Source organism: Stegostoma tigrinum, chromosome 35 (genome assembly GCF_030684315.1).
Source record: "Stegostoma tigrinum isolate sSteTig4 chromosome 35, sSteTig4.hap1, whole genome shotgun sequence".
Taxonomy (NCBI): domain Eukaryota; kingdom Metazoa; phylum Chordata; class Chondrichthyes; order Orectolobiformes; family Stegostomatidae; genus Stegostoma; species Stegostoma tigrinum.
The window spans coordinates 14,403,350-14,423,110 of record NC_081388.1 but is presented as its reverse complement, the minus strand read 5'-3'; the positions used below and the strand labels follow the sequence as shown (position 1 = coordinate 14,423,110).

The 19,761-nt window shown below is 44.2% G+C and overlaps 1 protein-coding gene across 1 annotated transcript in view; it reads right to left on the bottom strand.

Annotated features, from left to right (window-relative positions):
- Positions 1-12,729: 12,729 nt before the first annotated feature.
- prkcsh (protein kinase C substrate 80K-H) overlaps positions 12,730-19,761 on the bottom strand; it is a 64,388-nt gene continuing 57,356 nt past the window's right edge. The window contains exons 15-17 of the mRNA XM_048521815.2: positions 16,696-16,795; positions 15,229-15,376; positions 12,730-14,261 (exon numbers count right to left, since the gene is read on the bottom strand). Of these exons, the coding sequence (XP_048377772.1) occupies positions 15,236-15,376; positions 16,696-16,795 (241 nt within the window). The 3' untranslated portion in view covers positions 12,730-14,261; positions 15,229-15,235. The remainder of the gene's footprint in view (positions 14,262-15,228; positions 15,377-16,695; positions 16,796-19,761) is intronic.

The following is a 19,761-nucleotide window of genomic DNA, read 5'->3' as shown; positions in this document are numbered from 1 at the left end:
AACAGAGCAGCAAGAAAACACAAGGAAACAGGGGTGAAAATGTCAGTCAGTGACAAAGGAAACATTACCTTACCGGCCGGTTTATCTCAGTGAGAGGAGAAGCAGACCATTAAAGTCTGAAAGGCAAATACTTTTTTTACAGAATTGCCCTGCGGTCTCTGTTAGCAAAAGCGGACTTACAGAAATCTTTCTGTCATCTCTCTCTACTGCGTCGAGCCTTTAGTTCAAAGGCTCATTGACGTAACGCCGTTGATGAAGAGGACTTTGCATTACCACTCACCCAAATAGGGGAGAACTCGATACAAATTGCTAACAGAAGGCAAAATATAAAGTTCAGACATGCCAGTGATAGTGCAAAAGGCCGTCCTTCAGTCAGTTAGTTATTCCTGGGCCAATTCTGCTTTCTGCAGTTTCCCTTTAAGCTCAAAACAGCCACTCGTTTCCAGTCAAATCACAATCTGTTTTGTTACGTCCTGCCTGAATGTATTTGGGAATTGGTTCACTCAGTGACTCCCTGTCTCACATTAAAATTAGTGTGCAGTTAGCATCTCTAACGGTTCATTTCACCTTTGTTCTTCAAAAAAAAGTAAAGAAAAATGCAATTCAGAACCCAGAGTGAGTAGCATTGTTCCCGAAACGGGATTATTACGGAAGGTGTTGCTGAATCGCAAAGTCATTTAGGGCCATGACTATTTCTTACATGAGTATGTCTTGCATACAGCTGCCAAAGACAGTCACAGGGATGGTCTAGTGTATTCATAACAGCATAAATGTCTCCTTTGAATGTGGAAGGACTGATAAAAGAGAAATGAAAGGTATTAATGTGTAGGGTCTTTTGAACAAACAGATTCATAAGTGATCCCCTTTCTGATGTATCTGAAAATCCTAAAGACCTGTTGAAAGAACATGATGCAGACTTCTTACCATTTGTCTCCCCCCTTCCAAGCTCTTCCTATTTATTGTGATAGATTATTGTAAAAAGTCCTTATTTCCATGCTGGGCTGGGAGGGTTCTAACAAACAACATTGGCAAAACATTTGATGACTTTTCATATTATAATAAATCTTGCCAAAGAGATGATCTCTTTGATGTGAATGGGTTTAAAAAAATCTATTTTTATAAAAAAGAGAAAGACCTCATTGAAAATTTTTACAGAACCTTGATCGAAAAAAAAAGAGAATATTTTGACAGGTTATGTTCTTTTAGTGGGAGGGGGAGGACAGTTTTGTCACGTGTGCTCTAGGCTGATAACTTTTTAAGACTTAAAAAAAAATGGGAGCATAAAACACATTGTTTTTGAGCAAGAATTGTTGATACTAAGTTTGTACTCAGTAATGAGAGCATGTAGTTTGATCGGGAGTAGTCTCTCAGCGGTACAGGTTCCACACAGTGACATCATAACAGCAGAAAAGGTTTAGTTGAGGCCTACCTGTTTAGTTACCGTGACAGATCAACATTCCTAAAGAGAAGATTGCCAAAACAAAAAGCAAAAAAAAATGAAAATGCTAAGCGACTTTCAATCTGCTGGCTTTCCCCTGTCTTGGACAATGGGGCAAACACAGTCAGGTTCCCAGCTCCTTCCTTCATTTTGTTCCTTCCAGAGACCTTGTTCCCAGCCACAAAACTGAAACAAAAATACAAATGGGATTTCTTCTCTTTCTGACAGATGATGCAACTCAGTCGCGGCCTCTCCTTTTAAATTTGTCCATAGGGTGGGGGCACTGCCAGCTGAGTTAGTATGAATGGCCCATCCCTAATTGCCCTGGTTCTTGAGCCACTTGGGTGTGGGTACTCCCTACAGTGCAGTTCATTTTCGGATGAAGGATCGTAGGTGGCTCTGGGAGGTCTAGTGGCTGCTAAAATGCCTTTTTTTCTGAACCAACTTGGCCATCTTCTCAATGCTGAGATAGTAAATGGCAATGTATGATGAAAAAATTCAGCCAAACATAGAGTTTCCCCTCCTCGAAGTTTATAGTACATTGGTGCAAAGTATTAGAATCCACTCCTGGCATAAATTTCAAATTGAGTCTCTTTATTTTGGATATACTTGACATATCTGCCCATAATATGGATAACTAACAAGTGTTGATTTGTGCCAACACATTCCCAATTTGTATCAAGGATTTGTTTGTCAACTAAAAGTCCTAAAATGTTCATTTCCTCAACGTTGAGGAAGAGCCACTGAACGGGCTTGCTTAGCTGTGAGGGCAAGTTCTTCCAGTTGGGCCTAGCCTCAAGGTAAATGCTGTGGCCTACTCAAGACAGTTGACCAATTTGGCAATTGGCTGCAGGACCATTTCACAAAGGCCCGACAAAGCATCATCCTCGGTCTGGCTAGATCTTAAAACCTTACCGAGTTATTACTGAAGAGAAAGAGAGCAAATTGAGATCTCGGGGATAGATAATGTGGGAGAAAGGGATCAGTTACCCAACTTGCATACAAGGGACAAAATGAAAGGAAAATGTGATTAAGTCAGTTTTTTTTAATCAAAGGAAAGTTGACACTGTTCTCTTTAATGAAAATTGTTTGATCATTTGTCTGGAGGCCTCAGTATATTTATTTACCTTTACCACCTCTTTAAGATAAGTTGTTCTTCCTTCGTTGGGTTCGGTAGGTGCTAGTTGACTCTTTGTGTGTGTTCCTACAAGGCAATGTTTATGGAAAGCCACTGGTGCAGGCCCTACCTAACCTTCTCAAAGCTGAGCAAAGCACTAAAGGCTCTGTTGCGTTTGAAATAAAAAAAAAGCTTTTGATTTTCAATTTGGCTTTTGCTTTGACCCATGTTGACTTTGTGTGGGGGAGGGGCTTTTTTTTTAAATATTCCCCCCTCTTCCCAAAGACTTGACTATTGCCAAACTTGCTGGTTAGTTTTGCATTCTCACTTATATGTGTCCTTCTTTCTGTTCTCTTATTGTCAGATGTTTTCATTGTGTCTGGAACTCTATGTGTAAGACATGGGTCTCATTTTGTTAGAACAGCTTTTAAGATTAAAAAAAGAGAAGAAAAAAAAAGATTTTCTATTGTTTTAACCGTGTTAAGTGTATTGTATGAATCTGTGGTAGCTTACATTGCAAGAAAAAAAACATTTTAAAAAAAGCACCATGACCTAGGTAATATTTTGGCATATGATAGCTTCTTGTAGCTTAACTTATTCAGAGGTTGATATATATTATCGCACTGTAAAAGTCGTTCTGTGTATATTTATGTTCCTTTATATTTGCAAGTTTTAAACAAAAAAAACGACTTTAATTTTACCAATAAGTGGTTTAGCCTAATTTATTCTAAAGGGAACAAACTTAAAGTTTGAGGAAGGCTCTCCCTAGGTGAGTACACTGATTAAAAGTGTATGTTGTGACTCATACAAAAACAAAACATATTGAGTATTAGGAAGTTACTTTGTGTGATAGTTGTTATAACTTTGCAATTACTTTCGTCTTGTTAAACATTTTCAGTCTTATCCTAATAGTAGATGTCGATGGAATTTAACATGTTATGCTTGCTATCTCTTTGGTTTTGTTTTTCCTCTATGCCAATCCTCTAATGGTGGAGTGGGTGAGTGGTGATGGGCAAAAGGGAATTTTATTTCGGGTCTGGGGGAGGGGGCGCGGGAGAAAGAGAAGAGAATATCTCGGAGATATTCGGATTTTTGTGGTGAGGGAGGTCCAGTTGGGTGGATTATTGATGACAGGTTGTGTGTGGTAGGGGGAGGTTGGGGGGAGGGGGGTGGGATCGTCACAGGGAGTGCAGAGTTCTGGAAAAGCAATGGACAAAACAAAACTCTGGACTTAGCAGCTTGTGTGTACAAAGCATTAGTGGGGAGGCACAGATCTTTTTTCTCTTGGTGTATTTAGTTGGGGGAGGGGTAAAAGTTCCTACGATCATTTAACTTAATATTTATTTCGATGGTAAATTATGGCTGATTTCATGTTGGAACAAACTTGCTAGTTTAGAGTATTTATTACTGGGAATACAAATGTGAAAGCTGTAAACATTTTTCATTGAATTGTTTGATTATTTGTACTTTTCATGCCAGACAATAAACTTCAGAATCTTATTGCAGAGCTTTGTGCTATCGTGTTGTTCTTTCCAGACACCTTTGTGATGGAATCCCTAAACCGAACCCTAAAACCTGCTTAATAAAACCTGAAAGAAATGCATTCACTGTCAATCAGAAACAGAAATTGCTGGAAAAGCTCAGCAGGTCTGGCAGCGTCTGTGGAGAGAAAGCAGAGTTAACGTTTCGGGTCGAGTGATCCTTCCTCAGAACGTTCTGCAATTGTGAGCAACTTCTGCTTCAGTTTCAAAATATCAGCTCACTTGATTGGCACCACATCCACAAACATTCACTGCCTCCACCACCGACGCTCAGTAGCAGCAGTGTGTACCAGCTACAAGATGCACTGCAGGAATGCGCCAAAGACCACTAGACAGCACCTTCCAAACCCACAAATGCTTCCATCTAGAAAGACGTATATGGGAATGCCACCACCATCAAGTTCTCCACTAAGCCACTCACTATCTCAACTTGGAAATATATCTCTGTTCCTTCAGTTTCACCAGGTCAAAATCCTGGAATTCCTTCCCTAACAGTGTTGTGGGTCTACCCATGACATATGGACAGCAGCAGTTCAAAAAAGCAGCTCGTGTTTCCCCCACTTCCCAATTTTCCTGCTCCCTTCTTCCTCCTGAGAATACTGGCTCCCCTCTGAATGGGACACTCTTTCAGGCTCGGTCAACACATTCCAGCCAAGGTACCAAGGTACAAATTCTTAGGGAAAAGGGAATCAGAAAAATAAAGCACAAAGTTCAAAGTAATGGCCCTTCCAACTCAGTCCACACCTGAAGTGGGGCTGGAAGGTGTCTGTGGCCCACATCGCGGATATATACAGAGACAATCTTGTCAAGGTTATATGTGTGCACAGGGGTTTCATTCAATGTTTTAAAAAGCTTGTTTGCTCAAGCTTACAGCCTCAGTTTGGACACCTTCCAATGACCATACCTGGGTTTTACTAATTGCGGAAGAAGAGAGAACAACACATACAAACACCTCACAGTTGAAGTAAAATAACCCACATGGGCACTATGAGGGTGGGGGAAGGGAAAGATAAGGGATGTATGAACCCCAAAGCAGGTGGAGAACCTGCTGATAGTCACAGCCAGAGATCTTCTCCTTTCTAAAGACACCCATGTGCATTATTTACCATTTGTGAGAATCTGTCACCTGAAAGTCTGTGCCTGATGTGCATTGGATTCATACAAACCTTTCAAGCTGGCAACCAGAATCATAGAATCCCTACAGTGTGGAAGCAGGCCATTCAGCCCATCGAGTCCAAACTGACACACCTCGAAGAGAATCCTGCCCAGATCCACCCCAAGCCTGTGCCCCTGCATTCCCCATGGCTAACCCCACCCAGTCTGCACATCCCCAGGCACAATGGGCAATTTAGCAGGGCCAATGCACCCTAACCCTCCACATCTTTGGACTGTGGGTGGAAACCCCCGCAGACACGGGGAGAATGTGCAAACTCCACATAGACAGTCACCGAGGGTGGAATCGAACCCGGGTGCCTGGCATTGTGAGGCTGCAGTACGATCCCACTGAGCCACTGTGCCACCTCGTTAAGGGCACAGATATATAGAGCAGCCCAGTAAAATCAGGAACAGCCAGAAAGTTGGCACGTCACCTGCAGAATTGTCATTAAAGGGAAAAATAGCAGAAGCACCATTGCAGGTGATAATTATTATATTTTTAAACACAGCTTCCAATTTAAAAGCAAAGTCCCCACGATTCCTTGTACAAAAATAAATCATGATGAAATATTTACTGGCTCCCTCTGAAGAATGCAGCAAAATAAAAACCTGTAATTAAAGACATGTCACGCACTGTAACTGCAGATATTTTCACTGTCACCTCTGTAGCTTTATCAGTTTCAAAGAGATAAACCGCAGGAAATTTTCACCAAAACAAATTCAAATGGAATGGATCTTAGCATCAGTCATATTTTGCAGGTATTGGGTTCACTTTAATGAATGATTCACTTTTGCATGTGTTGTGTTTGAAGGATACACTGCATCAGAAGTGACAACATCTTTACCATTGTCATGTCCTTCCACATCAACAGATTGCAGTTATCAGAGATAACAAAGTGTGGGGCTGGATGAACACAGCAGGCCAAGCAGCATCTCAGGAGCACAAAAGCTGATGTTTTGGGCCTAGACCCTTCATCAGAGAGGGGGGATAGGGAGAGAGGGGGAGGCGGACCGAAGACGGATAGAGGAGAAGATAGGTGGAGGGGAGTTGCATTGGGAGAGAGATCCCCTGAGGTTGGTCCAGAGGGAGGAGGGTAATTTCTTCAGGTTAGGCATCCCTGGAAGAGGCTTCGAAGTGAAGTTAAAATTGTGATCAGAGATAATGCGAACTGCAGATGCTGGAGAATTTGAGATAACAAAGTGCTTTTAACCTCACTGCGGACCCTCTTCCAGGGATGCCTAACCTGAAGACGTTACCCTCCTCCCTCCAGACCAACCTCAGGGGATCTCTCTCCCACTGCAACTCCTCTCCACCTATCTTCTCTATCCATCTTCGGTCCGCCTCCCCCTCTCTCCCTATTTATTTCAGAATCCTCTCCCCATCCCCCTCTCTGATGAAGGGTCTAGGCCCGAAACGTCAGCTTTTGTGCTCCTGAGATGCTGCTTGGCCTGCTGTGTTCATCCTGCTCCACACTTTGTTATCTTGGATTCTCCAGCATCTGCAGTTCCCATCCCATTATCTCAGATTGCAGTTATCACTTCAGCATGTTGCAGGGAACATACTGCAGATAAGATGATAAACCAAAACCCCTTCTGCTTTCTCAGGCGGGTGTAAAAGATCCTATGACTGACACCTTCACCTTTTACTCCCTCCGCAGTAGCTGTAGTGTGAACTATCTACAAGAGGCACTGTGGCAACTCATAAACGTTCTTTCAACAGCAACTTCCAAACCTCTACCACCCAGAAGGACAAAGATAGGTCAACGCAAACCATCACCTGCTAGTTTCCCTCCAAAATATGCATCTCCTGACTTGGAAATGTCTCACCTTTGAAAATATATTGCCACTCCTTCACGCTGACTTGAATCAAAATCCTGGAACTCAGGAAGGAGGCGATGATAGAATGGGAATATTACTGTCAAGAACCCACAGACCCAGGCTAATATGCTGGTGCAAATCTGAATTGAACAAAAAGAGAATGTGGCATTAAAAGCCAGTCTAATAGTGGCCATGTGGCCACTGTTGTAAAAACCCATTTGGTTCCCTCATGTCCTTTAGGGAAGGGCATCTGCTGCCCTTCTCTGGTCTGGCCTACATGTGACTCTAAAGCAATAGCAATATTTTGAGAAGTCATGTTGAGGTTCTGCAGGATATTGGTGAGGCCTCTTCTGGAATACTGTGTCCAGTTCTGGTTGTCCAGTTGTAACAAGGACGTTATTAACCTGGAGGGAGTTCAGGAGAGATTTACCGGGATGTTGCTGGTAATAGAAGATTTGAGTTAAAAGCAGAGGCTGGATAGGTTGGGACTTTTTCAATGGACTGTAGGAGGTTGAGAAGCAACCTGACAGAAGTTTATGAAAGAATGAAGGGTAAAGATAGTTAATGGTAGTTGTCTTTCCCGAGGATGAGGGATTTTAAGACTAGGGAACGCAATTTTAAGGTGAAAAGACAGGGGTAAATTTTTTACACAGTGGGTAGTTTGGATGTGTAATGAACTTCCTGAGGAAGTAGTGGATGTAGCTTCAATTGTATTTAAAAGCCATTTGGATAAGGGAAAGTGTTGGAGGGATAGGGGCCAGGTGCAGGCAGGCGGAACTAGTTTAGTTTGGAATTATGTTTGGTCTGGACTGATTGGACCAAAGGGTCTGCTTCCATGTTGTATGACTCTATAACTATGTGGTTGATTCTTAACTGCCCTCTGAAGTGGACTGGACAGCCATTTGGTTGTTAGTTTTGTATCAGAGATAGGTATTTTATTTGGCAAAGGCATTAAGGAAAATTGCCACAGACACATATATGGAGTTAGGCAATATATGAGCCATGATCTCATTGAAGGGAGAAACAGGCTCTTGGGGCTGAATGGCCTACTTCAGGTCTTAAAGGTATTTAGGAAAGGCTTGACAAATGCTGGCCTTTACTGCAAAGGCCCAAATTCCTTGAAAGAATAAATAAGAGAAAACCTCCTTAACTGCACTGCAGGTTTATTTACACTACATTGGCCGTGGCAGCTCAAGAAAATGGCTCACCATTATTCATTCAACGGCAACTGGGGATAAAGGACAAATACTAGTCTTCCCAACAATGCTTACAGGTCACCAGCAAATAGAGAAATGGATCAGAAGGCTCTAAGCTTGATGCCTCCATCCCTCATATCGAGTTCCTAAAGAAGGAAGTGGAGCTGAGTGCTGCTTCAGCGGGCGGTGAGAGTTTGAAGCAAAACAGATCTACATACCTAGAGGTAGCAAGAACTGTTGATGCTGGAGTCAGAGGTAACACAGTGTGGAGCTGGAGGAACACAGCAGGCCGGGCAGCATCAGAGGAGCAGGAAAGCTGACGTTTCAGGTCGGGACCCTTCTTCAGGAAGGTCTTTCTGAAAAAGGGGCTTTTTGTAAAGAAGGGTCTGACCTGAAACATTGAGGTTCCTGCTCCTCTGATGCGGCCTGGTCCACAGTGTTCCTCCAGCTCCACACTGTGAGATCTACACACCTGGTTCCAATTACCATCTTGTATTTCCTTTTAAATGTTGCTGACAGGGCGATGATTGTCTTCTGACCCTAATTGCCTTGAAGAAGCTGGGGTGTGACTTGAAGCAGGAGTAGGTCATTAGGCTCCTCAGGCCTGCCTTGCAATTCTATAAGATCACGACCAACTTGCTCCCCAAGTTACTCGACCTTCTATTCAAATACTTGCAGCAATCTAGCCTCCACAACTGTCTTAGAATCCCTACTGTGCTGAAGTAGGCCTTTTGAACCATCAAGTCCACACTGACCCCTTGAAATACACCACCCTATCTCCCTGTATTTTTACAATGGCAGACCCACCTAGGCTGCACATCCCTGGACACTATAAGGTGATTTGGCACGGCACATCTTGGGACTGCGGAAAGAAACAGGAACGCCCAGAGCAAACCTGCACAGACACAGGAAGAACAAGCAAAATCCACACAGACAGTGGCCTGAGGCTGGAATCGAACCCAGGTCCCTGGCACTGTGAGCCGGTGTGCCACCTCTTGGAACAGAACAGTCTACACATTCACTATCCTCTCAGATAAGGAACTTCTTTGTATCTGTCTCAAATGCCTTTATTCTGCAAGCATGCTTCCTATTTTGAGATTTCCCCCACAAGTGGAAATGTCTTCTCAACATCTACCCTCTCAAGCCTCCCTCAGAATCTTGCGTGTTTCAGAAAGATCCTCATTCTCCTAAACTCTAATGAAGAAAGGCAGAATCTTTTCAGCTATTCTAAATAAGTCAACCCCTTCATTCTGGGAATAAGCCTAGCGAGTCTCTTTCGAATTGCCTTCTGTTCCAGCATACACTTTCTCAAATACAGCATCCAAAACTGTACTGCCCTGTAGAGTGCAGCCAATATTCCAACTGTGACCTCACCAACGCCCCATGTACTATTGCAACAAAACTTCCTTATTTTTAAACTGCAACCTCCTGGCGACAAAGGACAAAACTCCAATCACCTTTTTGAGCAGGAGAATAATTTGAAAGCCACGTAGCTGAGGATTCAGTGTGGAAGCAGTAGTTACCATCTCAGCACTTCAATTTAATGCACAGCCAACATTTTTTACTAGTACTTTCTTGTAAAACATGTGCAGACATATGACTATTACCCTCTGTTACAGGAGTCGTTAGTGGCTCAGTGGTTGGCACTGCTGTCTCACAGTGCTAGGGACCGGGATCCGATTCTTTGGGTGAACGTGTGGAGTTTGCACATTCTCCCCGTGCCTGCAAGGGTTTCCTTCAGGTGTTGTGGCTTCCTTCCATATTCCAAAGATGTGCAGGTTGTGTGGATCGGCCATGCTAAATTGCCCCATGACGTGCATGCTAAATAGGTCAGCCATGGGAAATGCAAGGTTACCAGGACAGAGTGGAAGTCTGCAACTGAGTGAGATGTTCTTCAGTGGGTCAGTGGTGACACAGTAGGCTGAATGGTCTTAATCTACACTAAGTGTAGGAAGTGTAAGTGTAGGAAGGCCTGCAGACTGGGTGCAGATGGTAGATTTCCCTTCCTAAACAACATTACAGAACCAGAGGGGTTTTTATGACGATTGATGATCATTGTCCTGGTCAGCAAAGAGGCTGGATTTGTATTCCAGATTTATCGATTGAGGTGCGTTTGAACACTTGCCCCCACATTAGTGCAAGCTCCGGGATTAGTTACAGTACCACTATGCCCTCCTAGTCTTCTGAACAGCTCTGGGCTAAGTCCAGCAAGTAGGGAAATGCCACTGGCCCGTGCTGGACAGCTGTCTTGCAAAGCATGGGGTGATTCTGAAGCTGCAGTTGGCTTTTATGCTACCTGCTACAGAATCTCTTTCCATTAAACTTAAGACTGTCTGGATACAGCAACACTGCCTTCTGTACTTTAGATGCAGAAACCAATCTGCACTTGCTACCTGTGGCTTTGCAGTAACACAAACCTCGTGATAAACATCCTAGGAGAAGCAGCACTCTAAAGATTTGTTTGTGATTTGTTACTCGATGGGCTGTCACTGCCAAATTCATCCCCATCCCTGACTGCCCTCAAGGTGGTGCTAAGCAGTGTTTCATTCCCTGCAAACTCTTCCCTAGCTGTACGAAACAACTGAACTCAGCATGGTGGCTCAGTGGTTAGCGCTGCTGTCTCTCAGCACCTGTGAGTCAGGTTCAATGCCAACCTCAGGCAACTGTGTGGAGATTGAACATTCTCCTCACGTCTGTGGGTTTCCTCCTGGTGCTCCAGCTTTGTCCCACTGTCTAAAGATGTGCAGTTTTGGTGGACTGGCCACGCTAAAACGGCCTGTACGGTCTCAGGATTTGCCGGTTGGGTGGGTTAACCATTGAAAATGCTTGGTTGCAGGGGTAGGATAGAGTGGACCGATGCCCTTTGAAGGGTCAGCATGGACTCCATTGGCTGAATGGCCTGCTTCCACACTGTAGGATCTCTACAGTTGAACTAAGTAGCTTGCTAGACCGTTTCAGAGAGCAGTGAGGAGTTAACACCCATCGGCTAAAGCCTGCAGTCACATATAGGCCAGACTTGGGAAAAGATAGCAGGTTTCCTTATCCATTGCACCCAGTGTGGCTTCCTCTACATTGGGAAAACCAAGCCGAGGCTTGGGAACCACTTTGCAGAACACCTCCACTCAGTTCGCAATAAACAACTGCACCCTCCCAGTTGTGAACTATTTCCACTCCCCCTCCCATTCTTTAGATGACATGTCCATCATGGGCCTCCTGCAGTGCCACAATGATGCCACCTGAAGGTTGCAGGAACAACTCATATTCCGCTTGGGAACCCTGCAGCCCAATGGTATCAACATGGACTTCACAAGCTTCAAAATCTCCCCTTCCCCACCGCATCCCAAAACCAGCCCAGCTTGTCCCCTCCCCCCACTGCATCACAAAACCAGCCCAGCTCGTCCTCTCCCCCCACTGCATCCCAAAACCAGCCCAGCCTGTCTCTGCCTCCCTAACCTGTTCTTCCTCTCACCCATCTCTTCCTCCCACCTCAAGCCACACCTCCAATTCCTACCTACCATGTCATCCCACCTCCTTGACCTGTCCATCTTCCCTGACTGACCTATCCCCTCCCTACCTCCCCACCTATACTCTCCTCTCCACCTATCTTGTTTTCTCTCCATCTTCAGTCCACCTCCCCCTCTCCCCATCCCCGTTTCTGATGAAGGGTCTAGGCCCGAAACGTCAGCTTTTGTGCTCCTGAGATGCTCCTTGGCCTGCTGTGTTCATCCAGCTCCACACTTTGTTTCCTTAAAAGGATACTGGCACAGCAGAGGGGCTTTCAAATGATGACTGATGACAGCTTTATGGTCACTATAACTGAGCCTAGCCTTCAATGTCAGACTTGATAATTAACATTGGACAAAAAAAATAGAACAGTACAGGCCCTTCAGCTCATGATGTTGTGCCGACCTATTATGCTACAATGCTCCTACTAATTAGTTGGATCACTTAATTGTATTCAAATTCCAACCAGCTGCCTAGGTGGGACACAAACCACTATTTGAGAGGCTATACTAAATGCTCTTCGAGTGCCACTTCATTTGATATACTCGCAAATGCAATAGCAGTGTACCACCACTATAATAGAAAAAAATGCTGTACATGGACTAACTTGCAAATGAAGGGAAGTGAACAAGATGTGCACAGGAATGTCAGAGAAGACTCAAGCAACTGGATAGGGTCTACATGGTCTTAAGGCTGCACCGGTGCTACTGAAGAAGGTATTTTAGCCGTAGCCATTTCAGATGCTGCCAGGCCTGCTGAGATTTTCCAGCAACTTCCATTTTGGTTTCAGATGTGCAGCAGCTGCAGTCCTTTTGGATTTTATTAAGATACTTTTGGATTGAGTGGGATTGAGCCAGGGGTTGTTTTGTGTGTGTGTGTGTGTGTGTGTGTGTGTGTGCACGCGCGCGCGCGCGCAGGTGGGGAGGAGGGGAAAGGCAGCAAAAATGAAAACACGTTCACTACATCTCCAACCACCAGTTTATTTTCATTTGTCACCATGAAGTTATTCATTTAACCCTCCTGCAGTTTCACTCGATCGTGGCTGCAAGTGATTGCAAGACAGCTGAGAGGACAGACAGGCACTGAAAAAAAAGGGAAGGGGGGCACAAACAACCATCGCAGCTTAGTGAGAGAGAGAGAGAGAGACAGCGAGAAAGAGAGAGAGCACGAGAGAGATTGTATCCAATAAAAATATACATTGATCCTATTCAAAAATTTTTTAAGACACGATTGTTTGGTCACAGCCAAGGGGAGGAATACAAAAGCTGGGCTTGATTGAAGTGCCGATAAAAGGCTCAACTGGACTCCTGGGTATGCACCTGAATCCCATTTACCTCAAGCACACAATGGAGGGGACGGGACTCTGAGCTATTTGGAGGAAGCAGAATTCAGTGATGAATCCACAAGACCCAAAAATCCATGAAGCAGTAAAAAAAAAAATCAGTCAACAATTATCATCACAGTTTCTCCATGCGTATGTATAACTGCTGGCTTCTGTCATTATGGAACACCAAAAGTGGCAAAGCAACAAAAAGGAAGGAATATTTGCCTCTACGGAAGTGCAGGAAAAAAAACTAGCGCCTGGTAATCTGCTTCAGTCTGCCTGAATCCAGCCAGCTGTGTCCTGAGCAATACCAACACCCCCTTCTCCAAAATTCACAATGTCCTGGTCTCCCAGCGAGGGAGGACTGCAAAGGTTCCAAAGCAAGCTATTAACCACAAAAAAAGGGAAGGATATGGTGGGCAGGAGGGGGGCTTTCAACAACAAAACATCCAGGTCTGCAAGTGTGAGTGTGAGAGTGTGTTTAAAAATTACTTTTGAAACAAAAAGAAACCACATATAGGATTCATTAACAGATTGTGGGACCTGGTTTCCAAATGGGGAGGTGACAGCACATGAGGAAGAGCACACGAAAAAGAGAACACGCACGAGAGAATCCTCAAAACTAGAAGTTACAGAAGCAGTACGCAAAGAATCCCGAACTCAGACCGAAACAGATTTCACTCTCTTACTAAAACATGACTTATTTCCGAGAGGGATGCAAACAGTCTACTGTGCATGCTGCAGCTTCTGAAATCAGCCAGATGGATTTCCTCCTGTTAAATTTTATTATCAAGCTTTTTTTTTAAAAAAATAAAAAGGCAACTGTATTTCATGGTGTAAGCAGCGTGTTGGTTGAGACTGGATGCTGAGCTAAGTCACTGTGTCTCACAGACGTGGGAGGTGTAGGAAGGAAGAAAGAATGCATATCAACTTGGAAAGAAAAAAGAATTCTGCAGAGCTGTGATTTAGTTCCAAGGGGCCAATGATGAGGAAGTCTTTTCTCAGAGGAAAGGTATCATTTTGGAAAAGTGCCCAAAGAGAGGAGGGGCTTCAATTAAAAAAAAATTAAACTGGTCCATGAGTGTAAGGATGCCTGCTGGGGTCAACAGTGCTGCAGGCTCCAGCAAACTCATCTTGTCTGTTTCTTCACCAATGAGGTTCCAAGAACCTATAACAGAACAAAATATATTCACTGTCATAGAAAGGTTTTATTTTTGAAAGAAGTGTCAGGTAAATGAGTTTGGAATTCTTAAAGCAGTGTGATTGATGGAGTGACCGATTTCAAATTCCCAACTTGGGACAATCCGCAGTATATCCCTTCAAGGAAATGGCCAGGATTGGGAATTACTGGGTAACATCAGCAGAGACCCACACCCCACCCTTCACAAGGCCCTTCAGAGAACAGGCTCACAATGCAAGTCCAGTTGTGGCAAAAGTTCCCCCTCTCTCTCCCTCCCCGAGACACTGCCTAACGTGCTTACTGATTCCAGCATTTTTTCTCTTCTCTCTATATTGGTACTCCAGTACTTTGATTTTACATTGAAAATACAGGCACTCCAATTGGTTGCACAGGTCTGAAAGTATCTGAAACAAACAGCAACCGCAGCAGCAAGTGCTTGGCTAGTGTGCCTCGTGTGCAGGGGAGACAGACAGGCAGCGCACACGAGACAGCGAGAGCGAGAGAAAAACAAAAGAAAAGAACATGTCAAGTCCAATACAACTCAAGTGAGCTTTTATTTCAGATTTCCAACATCTACGGTGTTTGCCGTGGTAGTGTGCTGTCAGCATCAGGTTTTGCTTCCAAGTACATGGCAGGTAGTGCATGTCTTTAGTGTGCTTCGCAATTCTAAATGCAGTACTGTACATTTTCCTAAATAACAACATCACAGCACTCTTTCTTTCCCCGCCGTACATTCCCAATGATTCTCTAGCCACCCATCATTTACAATTGTCATGGTAATCTGATCCGGCCTGGAAAAAGCTTGGTCACTGACCTGCTCCATCAGGCCCCCAATGGTAGTAATAGGAAGGAATAAGTTCACTGGCTCAAGGAAGGGAAATGGATTAAGGATGAGTACAAATCAAAGTCAGCACTGGTGTTTGGGGAGCTTGGTTCACCTGTTAAGCCCACTCACCCAATTCTCACAATTCGTCATGTTCTGTTCCTTCCCCATTCATCTCCTCCTGGCAAAGGGCTGGCGTCGAAAACTCCATCAGGTATTCACAGCGGCTGGGCTCTGAAGTGGACAGCACGACAGTTTCTTTGCCACAGGACAGCTTCACCTGTCAGCAATTGAAACAACATAACAGGGAGCGCTCTGAGAGAAAGGGTAAGCAGTGCAGAATGGAAGTATCATTTTCCCTCTTGGGAGACAACTGGCTTCAGTGGCAACACTCTGACTTCTGGGGCCACAGGTCACAAATGGGGTCAAGCCCAGGCCTCAAGCACATAATAGCAGATGATACTTCAATCAATTCCTGAATGGAGTTATGCACTGCCACAGCTAATTTACACTCAGTAAGACATCACAAATACCAATGAATGGTTGAGGGGGTAATGTCAGCCATGAACTTCGTTATTCTATATCTAGTCCCATCAAAAACAAAAACAGGCCATTTGGCCCATTTGATCCTCCCCAGTTTATGTGTCACACAAACTGCCAACCTCCTTTGTCTAAATCCATTGGGACACCCTTCTATCCCTCATGTACTTATTTAATTTCCCCTTTAAATGCATTTGTATCATTCGCTTCAACTATTTCATGTCAGCAACACTAGGCATCTGAGCCAGCAGCTTCAGATTCAAACCCAATTTCAACCAAAGGAAGGAGTGACCGTAACATGGAAAAGCATATTGAACATCGACCTGCAAATCCTTCCAAGACGCTCCAATGTCAGGTGCTGAGAGCAGGAGAGACGGTAGAATGCTGACACTTCCACCATTTCTATAGCTCCAGAACACAAGACGTAAAAGCTGCACACTGTGAAACTAACTCAGACTCAGTGATATATAGCACACATCAACACATGAAGCAGGCACATTTGCAACATTTAAGGCATTATCTTGACAGACACATGAACAGGAGGCAAACAGAGGGACAGAAATCCCGTAGGGGCAATAAGCACTGGGTCTAAATAAGGATTAGGAATTGGTACAGGCTTGGCAGGCCAAATGGCTGTTCCTGTGCTGTACTGTATCACATTTGCCTACAGTAGCATTTTTGATTCTACATCCTTTGTGTTATCTTAAAACATGCAGAATTTTGCTTTAATGTCTGACAAGATAGCACCTTAATCAAGGGCCACACCCTTTCGCACTATACTGAGGCTGGAACCTGGATCAGGTCCTGGCAGGGTGTGTGTCCTTCCATCTCTCAGAGACACATTCTCCCAACTGAGCCACAATGACACCCGACTGATTTGCAACGAAACCACAGCATCTCACGCACAGACAAACTATCACCCCCGCTTCATTACAGAGACAAACTACCATCCCTCCTTGTTACAGAGACAAACTAACAACCCCCTCCACTTTCTTACACAGACAAACTACCCTACCCCACCCCACCCCACCCTTGTTACAAACCACCAAGTGTACTTACCAAGGTGGTTCTACTGGGCCCCTGCCAACAGCCAGTACCATGCTCATACTTCATCGCAGTGAACTTGTTACTTTCAGGTCCAGCCCACGAGCCCCATACACTGCACGCAAAGACAGAAAAATCTTATAAATCGTTCCGAAAAGGCAATACATTCGGTGCAAACAATTCTCTTCATATCTCCACCTCACTTTGCTCCCACAGGTCTTGGTACTTAAATGGGGTCAAGACGTTAAAAAGTTTAGGGGAACACCGCCCTCGGAAGGTTTGACCCTGTGAATAATTGGGCTTCATGATGGAAGGGCAGAAATTGCAGCTCAGAGCCTAAATCTCCCTGAACCGACTGCAGAAAAATAACATTGAGAAAGCAAACATCGGAAAGACACAGCAGGTAGAGCGCAGACTGAAAACAGGGTAGGTGAACATGACGGGGTGCAAGTGCTTCCCAGTTCTGGTGAAGGCTCTCAATGTGAAACATTAAATAAAGCAAAGTGTGATGCAAAAAGAGAGGGGGGCACGAGCTTGTTTGGGATTACCTTCAGGAACGAGCCAGTAGAGACATGATGGATTGAACAGCCTCCTCCTTTGAAGTTGATCTCAACTGATGGGCTGCATTATTAATAATTTTCCTACTTCTAAATTTCAGCAGCTGTTCTTTAGTTCCATTAAAGGGGATGGGTCACAATAGGTGGCAGAGCTTTTGTCTTTGTATTAATCTTGGACAATTAAGACGATTCCAGCCTATTTCTGGTGCTTCTGTCTCCCTCTTTGATTTTAAAGATAGCATTTAAGATGACAGCTACATCACTAGCACATTAAGTGCACTATACTAGGCATTCCCTCCTGTAGCAATCCCAGTTTATATTCAGCATTGATTTCATCACATGTCCCACGTAAAGATGCTGCGCTTAAAATATCCAAAGATTCTCTTTGTAAACAGATAGAGAGATAATAAATTCTATTATGGGTTTTGGAAACCATCCTACACAAGTCAACAGAAGCAGGAAGAAATCATTCAGTTTTAATGATGCTACAATTCAGAAATGATTATGAGAAAGTTACTAAAATATTTAACACAATCTTCAAAGCAATTCTGACATATCCCGGACATTTAAATGTCAGGACATTTCTGTTTTATCAAATATGGCCGAGTACTCAAAAATACTGATGATTCACTTTTACCGTACTTCACAAAAAATAACATTGAAAATAAAAACATTTTAAAAGACAGAGCATATAGAGCGGAGACAGAAAAGAGGATGGGTGAACATAAGGGCTCCAGGTACTTGCCAATTCAAGAACAACTTCCTCCCTGCTGTTATTAGGCAGAGGAATGGATACTCTAAATACAAATGTGATCTTGCTAATGCTGATCTTGCTTTGTGCATCTCCTGTGCAGTGTAACCTGTATGCCTCGCTCTGTCGAAGCAGAAGGGTCTAGGCCCGAAACGTCAGCTTTTGTGCTCCTGAGATGCTGCTGGGCCTGCTGTGTTCATCCAGCCTCACATTTTATGATCTTGGATTCTCCAGCATCTGCAGTTCCCATTATCACTATCATCTGTATGTCCTTGTTTGCTTTGATCTGACTGTACTGCTTGCAAAACACACAGATTTTCACTGTACTTAGGTATATGTGACTACAATAAATCAAATATAGTCCCTCCCTCTGCCCCAAAATACAGGCTTTCAAGGTCAAAACTGAAGCACTTCCCTTTTGGCACCTTAGCCGGCAAACATTACTCACTGCATATCCCCAGAACAGCAAACACAACAATGCACCCAAATTTGAATGGTGGCAGCAAAGCATACCATATACAAGTTGCACTGCTGTAACTCACTCAGGTTCCTTCCACAGCACTCTCTATATTCGTGATCTTTATCCTAAGAAAGGACAAGGGTTAAAGGCATTGGGACACCAGCGCTTCCATCCTGACTTGGAAATATAAATCGCTGTTCCTTCACTGTCACTGGGTCGAAATCCTGGACCTCCACACCCCCCAACACCAAACAGCACAGCAGGTTTCCCAGTTCAAGACAGCAGCTCACCAACAGTATCTCCAGGGTAATTAGGGATAAATAATAAATGCTGGTCCAATCAGTGACATGTATGGATTTAAAAAATTCACACAAGTTGAAATGAATTTTGTTTTCAGTCCGTCCCTGGACCACACTCAGTTTCCAGGCACACTACAGACAGCCCAGTGTATCTGCACACCCAGGGGCTACCACATCGTCAGGGAGCCAAGACTTTGTCACAGCTTCCCCTTCCTCTTGCCATTTACTGTGGTCATTTACATTTCTGCCTGCTCCATGATCGCCCACTTGGTCTTTCACCTTCACTCCCTTAGTCAGCTAATTGCTCCAGCACTCAGCTGCTCACAGGTCATTTCCCCCACAATGGACATTATTCAACATTTACACATTGGTCTGGGGTTGGGAGGAGAATATTTTAATGTTTCTGTCAGTTAGGGATTAGGGGAAAGGGGAAGGCTGCCGGATCAACCCTCATTCACCAACGACCAGGAATCATGGGAGGGAATGGTCTCAGATTAGTTAAGCAAATCCTTTCGAAATCGTCCACTTATGCCTAACTGTACTTTGAACATTGGTCAGACCAGATGGGCAGGACCTCCTTTGGCTGGACAGACAGAACTGCCTTTAGGGGAACACACAAGACCCTTTTGTTAGGCAGACTGTTACATAAACCTGCCTTATATTGTTCCTTCCCCCCCCCACCCCATCAACTTGCCTCAATCTGTATTGTTTCAAAGTTGCTCATCTCTAACTCTGATGAAAACTGTTGATCTGAAACATTAACACGACTTCTTCCACACATAGTGCATGAACGTGAGCCAAAGTTTCAAGCATTTTCATACAGTTTCCTTTGCACAGCATGGGGCAGCACGGTGGCTCAGTGGTTAGCACTGCTCCCTCACAGCACCAGGGACCTGGCTTCAATTCCACCCTCGGCCAACTGTCTGTGTGGGGTTTGCATGTTCTCTCTGTATCTGCTTGGGTTTCCTCTGGATACTCCATTCTTCTCACAGTCCAAGAGATGTGCAGGTTAGG